General features: G+C 42.0%; 1 protein-coding gene across 1 annotated transcript in view; it reads left to right on the top strand.

Annotated features, from left to right (window-relative positions):
• The window catches only part of VPS37B (VPS37B subunit of ESCRT-I), a 30,814-nt gene continuing 24,814 nt past the window's right edge, over positions 1–6,000 (top strand). The window contains exon 1 of the mRNA XM_039505314.1: positions 1–189. Coding sequence (XP_039361248.1) covers positions 85–189 — 105 coding nt within the window. The 5' untranslated portion in view covers positions 1–84. The remainder of the gene's footprint in view (positions 190–6,000) is intronic.

Raw genomic sequence — 6,000 nt, 5'->3', positions numbered from 1 at the left:
GCAGCGGCACTTCCGGTTTGGTGCGGCTGCCGGAGCAGGGCCCGGGCGGAGCAGGCGGCGGCTCGGAGGAGCGGAGCGGCCGGGATGGCGGTGGACACGCGGCTCCTGGAGGGTCTGACCCTGTGTCAGCTCAACGAGCTGCTGGAGGACGAGGAGCAGCTGCAGGGCTTGGCCCTGGGGATGGACGAGGTGAGCGGGGCGCGGGGGACTGGGAACGGGAACGGGGGCTGAGGAGACGGGCCGGGGGCAGTGAGCAGGAGCCGGGCTGGGGCTGGGGGGGCGGCCTTGTGAGGGCGGCTGACACTGCGGCGGTGGGGCGGGCGGAAGGGACGTGGTGATGGTGGGGGGCGCGGGCATGGCGGGGGGCCCCTCTTCGAGCTACTTCTCGTCCTGTCGCCAGGAAATCCCGCATGTTGGGGGGCGTCTGCCCCGGGCCTCCCCGCAGCCGAGGGGAGATAGAGACACCCCGGGCCCGGCTCGGAGCTGCCTGAGCTCACTCTGGCTCCTGGCAAATTTTGGAGGGGGGGTTAGGCCCCTCCACCCAGGAGAGTGATTAATGGGGCAGGTTAAAGAAACATACTGTCCCCGGCCCAGGGATTTGGGGGGGGGGGTCACCTCCCCTTTGCCTTTGGTGCTTTCCATCATCACTTGTTAAATGTGATGAGCCCCTGGGGTCCCAGCTTCCAGTCTTGGGTGTAGCTCTACCGACCCCCCCCCCCCCCGACATTTTCACTTAGGAGCAGGTGACCTTTTTTCTCTGTATTCGAGTTGCCGCGCTGCTGTGGGTTTGGTAATAAAACAGCGGATCAAATAAGGAACCTCTGGGTGTTGACTCTTTTCTGCCCCCTGTTATAGCCTCTTTTGTTTGCTGGCAGTCTGTAAGGGGGCGTTTCTGCTCTGTTATTCCTCAGTAACTGGCTAGTACATAAAGCGCAAAGCCAGCCTAGGCTACAGGTTTGAAATGCGGAAAGTACTCAACAGATCATTGTACTCAACTATAGAGACACCACTGTAGCAGAGATTGTATCAGTCTTTCCATTAATACACCCCTTGTTTCCATGGTTTCTGTGCCTTGGGCATAAAAAAAAAATTGTGCTCTAGCATAAAACATATTTATGCTCTCAGTCTAAAAGCAACTGTTTTTTCAAGCTAACCAGAAAGAGAATTCCATGTGGTGCTGTGTGTATGCTGAATGCAGAAGAAAAAATTAGTTTGAGTTTTGATGCTTCTTTTTACATATTTGTTTTGTTAGTGTATTCGATCCTTAGTACATTTGGACTAGGTGTACTCTTAAAATTAGTGTCTGTTAATTAATATCTGTGTGAATACTGTAGTCTGATATAAGACTAATTCAGTTTTACAAAATCACAGGTCCTCCCACAAGATTCCACAGATGTTTCGATTATGTGCATAACATGAGATGAAGCCTCTTCATACATAAAATTATTAAAGCATAGACGTACCAGAGAGCTAGTGTATGTGCTCTTGTGTTCCTCACTAGATTTAGGATAGTGCTTTAAAAGGGCCCAGTAATGCAGTGTAAAGCCATGGGAGGAAAGCTGGTGGCAGTTGAGAGATCTGCTTTAAAGAAAGCAACTTAAGTTTTTCTTAGTTTATTTGCATGAACTCATATCCTTATGTACTTATCCTTATGCAGTCATAAGGGGCTGACACTGGGTCTTGTTATATCATTCTGTTAAGGAAGTAACAAATTGAAACATGTTCAAAGATGAGTTTGAAATAACTACTGTAGTGCACCCTGTTGTGCTTAGCTGTTGCATTACATATTGCAAAATGCAAAATATGGAAATAAGTAGATGATTTGGGGAGTGCCAGACTTAAGTGAATTTCCTTTCTCCTGTGGGGTTGCCACTCAATATTAAAGAAACAGCATTTATTTCTTAGCTTTAGTGCTGTAATAACTAGGGTGTGCAGAGATAACTTTGAGATTGTAATAGATCATATGAGAACATTGACAGTCTAATGAAATCCTGTTACAGGCTAAATGTAAAGTGAATTCAACAGGGTTATTCTTCAGTTTGAGATAATGGGCCAGATTCTCATATGGCATAAATTGCTGTTGCACATTTCAGTGGAATCTGACAATCTGAGACAGTTGAGGATCTGGCCCATAGGGTGTGTAATTTTTTTCAGGTTGTACAGGTCAAAACTGGATGTGCATTGTGGGAGACTAGCATGAGATAAGAATGGTAGAAACCCTTTTCAGTCTGTAGAACTAGACGGTATTCTCAAGTTGATCCTATGGTTTTCCTCTTTAGTTGGCAAGAGAAACGTTTTAAATTGTAGAGTAAAGTACCTCAGGCCTGAGGGAATATTTTGTGGTGTATGGAATGTGTGGCTAGGTTTGACGGTATTCAGTGTTGGGCCAAAACACAGCTATGTTACTGTCTACTGTAGTATAGTCCTTTTTATTGTGTATATAGTGGCTTTACCAGAGTCCATTCAATTAAAAACACATTTGCCCAATTCTGGAGTGGTTAACTCTTACTAATGAGTGCTGTCAAATGTCCCTTCTCTATTCTCAGCACAGTCCTAAAAATGGTGAAATCACAAATTTTAATAACTTGGATTTAACTGTGTGCCAGCTATCACATTGTGTTGCTTAAAGTTTTCTAACGTTCTGGTGAAATTTGTCTTCCTCCAGTTATTTACTTTAACTTTTTTTAGTATCATTGGGTTTGCAATACAAGGTCCTGATCCGGCAATATTGTGCACATGGGTGGATCCCTGTACCCATGAGGAGACCAGGTGTCTTTAGTGGGGCTCCACACAGGCTTGGGGAACCATTCATATACATCATGCTGCTGGGTTAAGCCCCAAGTCCCTAAAAGGAATAACTTAATTGAGCATGCTCATAAGTCATCCTTCCAGGGACATTTTGTTGAGATCATTTATATTTTTTTCACTGGCAAAATTTACTGGAGCTAATTACTCACAATTGACAAATCCTTTGTTGTCCTTATTGTAAGAAGAACCCAGCTCATCATAGAACAATATTCTGCTCACAACAAGGAGAAAGATTTGGGAAACAATTTGAATTTTTTTCTGAAAGCTAAAATTAACCAGCCTCTATATATTAAAGGGAATGTATTTCTAAGGTGCATTTTGGAGGGATTTGTATATATTGTCACATATATGTACGTGACAACTCCATGAAAATGTCCTTAATGGCATAGCCCCAAGGTATATGTGAGAATATGCCGCTGAAGAGTTTAAGCTACTTTCTCCCGTTTGGCTGTGTCTACACTGCCACTTTCAGTGCTAAAACTAGCTATTCAGGGGTGTAGAAAAAACCCCTCTGAGTGACAAAAGTTTTAGCGCTGAAAAGCGCCAGTATAGACACAGCTTTATTGCTGGGACCCACACTCCCGTTGATAAAGCTACCACTGCTCGGTCGGGGTGGTTATTTTTTTATTGCTAGGAGAGCTCTCCCCTGGCGATAAAACGTGACTACACTGCCCACGTCACAGCACTGGTGCAGCCACGCTGTAACATGAGCAGTGTAGACATACCCTTTGTAAGGTTGTGTTTTTGAAGCCTGTAGGCTTTTAACACTTGAACAGAGAACATCTTATCTGTTAAATTGGCTTCCTTCCTCATTCTTCCAACTGGGCTCCTAATCTATTAAAGTTCTTCTGAATTTTATAAGCCTTTGGGTTTAATCTTTTAGTACATAAGTAACCTAAAATATTAATCTTCATGGAATAACAGTACTGTGTTTACATAAATCAGAGAATCTCAATGTGACAGATTTTGAACTGAGTTGAGCAGCTAGTGGCAGTATGTGTGTGATCTGAATAATAGAAGATCCAGTTTTTTCCCTTGGTACATGTGTTGGAACTATACAGTAGTAACAGTGAACCATCATGATATTGAACTCTGCAGTTCTTTAAAATGTTACAAAGTACAACTAGCAAAAGCATATACTGTCTATGAATATAAATATGTAAAATCAAGAAGCCAAAAATGTAATTTCCCCATCACCCCCCATGACTTCAAAGTACAGTAGTAAGCACAGGGAAGTTTAGGTGTAGTCTTTTTCTCAAAAGCTGCTTGAAAAGAACTGGCTATAAAACTCAAGCTTAAACCAAGTAAATAGATGCCCAGATGTCTTGGATCCCTAATCCTGTTTTAAAACCACATTGTGTATGTGGTTATGTACTGTTTGGCTAACATGAAACTTAGTTAGAAAGTTAGTAATTAAATATGCCTACAACTACAGATTATTTTTTTTCTTAAGCATCAAGTTAATAAATTGCCTACATCTAACAAGCACAAATTACTGTTGTTTTTGCTTTCTTCCTAATGTAAAAATGTTTCTGTTTATACCATATTTGCTGCCCTATATATTGTCATCTTTAATGTAATTCTAGTTACCACAAGAAAATAAATAATTTAAACTTTAATAAAGGCCTTATTTTGAAAGGCGATTTACATGTTATAAATAGGGCTGTCGAGCAATAAAAAAAAATTTGTAATTAATCGTGTGATTCATTGCACTTTAAACAATAATAGAATACCATTATTTAAATATTTTGGATGTTTTCTACATTTTCAAATACACTTATTTCAATTACAAACACAGAATACAAAGGGTACAGTGTTCACTTTATATTTATTTTTTATTACAAATATTTGCACTGGCAGCTCCTTCATCTCGCCGGACCAAGAACTTTCCTCTCTGGCGATGGCGGACCTGGGGTAAATCAGCCCCACCCCACTCTGGGCAGTGTTTGTCCCCCACTTCTGTGCTCCTTTGGCTGTATTTCCTGGGTAGGCCTACAGGGTGATCCTCCACCAAAGAAAAGGGGAATAGTCACATACACATAAAAACAAAGGGTGATACCTTCCCCTGCCTCCTGGATGGGGCTGGGTGTTGCCCTGTAGCCTGCTCTGGGGTGTCAGTCCTGCCCTGAGCAGGCACTCAGGCTTGTTTGCTTCCCCTATGAGGAGGAGCACAGCCTCTCCTCCTGGAGAAGCTTATTTCCCTGCTGCCACTAGCCTGGTAGCAGCTTGTCTCTCTCTCCCTCCTGGTTTTAAAAGGTCTCAGGTAGCCCTTAACTGGATCCAGGTATTCCTAACTGACCTGAGGTAACCCCTTCTCAGCTTATAGGGAAGAGGGTCTTTATAGGGCTAACATATCTGCCTTCCCACACCCTCTTGCAGTCGTCCGGCCTGACTTTGTCACAACTGTAAGAAAACGAGAGTATTTTTCAATTCACCTAATACAAGTACAGTAGTGCAAGCTCTTTATCATGAAAGTTGAACTGACAAATGTAGAATCATGTACAAAAAAAATGCATTCAAAAATAAAACAATGTAAAATTTTAGAGCCTGCAAGTCCACTCTGAAATACTTCTTTTTCAGCCAGTCACTCAGACAAACAAGTTTGGTTATATTTGCAGGAGATAATGCTGCCCGCTTCTTGTTTACAATGTCACCTGAAAGAGAGAACAAGTGTTCTCCTGGCATTGTTGTAGACGGCATCGCAAGATTGATTTTTTAATTGCGATTAATTTTTTGAGTAATCGCAGTTAACTCGCGCGATTAAATCGACAGCCTTAGTGATAAATACATATTTTATAAACCATCCAATTTTATAGTGTACATATAACTATATAACATAGACTCTCTTATATAGGCTCTTACGTAGGAAGGCTGATCCCTTTCCTCCTCTGTTCTAGTTCTCTCCCTTACTTTTCCAGGATTGATCCATCCCTCCAAGTTTGTTGAGTATCACTCTGATGGTTGTACTCTTGTAGTGTTGCTGTACATTTTGTTCCTAGTTTTAAAATATACATAGTATGTAAATCTGTTCTAATTCTCATAACTATATAATGCTTTTTACCCCCTGCAATTCACAAGTTAATCTCCCAACAAACTCAGGCAAAGTGGACTAAAATGTCCACAAATACAATAACTGTTTCAGCTTCCGTTAATCTATTTATCAGTTGCTAAGTAAAATAGTTTTCTATCGTT

Source organism: Mauremys reevesii, linkage group 18 (assembly GCF_016161935.1).
Source record: "Mauremys reevesii isolate NIE-2019 linkage group 18, ASM1616193v1, whole genome shotgun sequence".
Classification (NCBI taxonomy): domain Eukaryota; kingdom Metazoa; phylum Chordata; order Testudines; family Geoemydidae; genus Mauremys; species Mauremys reevesii.
Note: the sequence above shows the minus strand (reverse complement) of the source record. Positions and strands in the feature narration are given on the sequence as shown.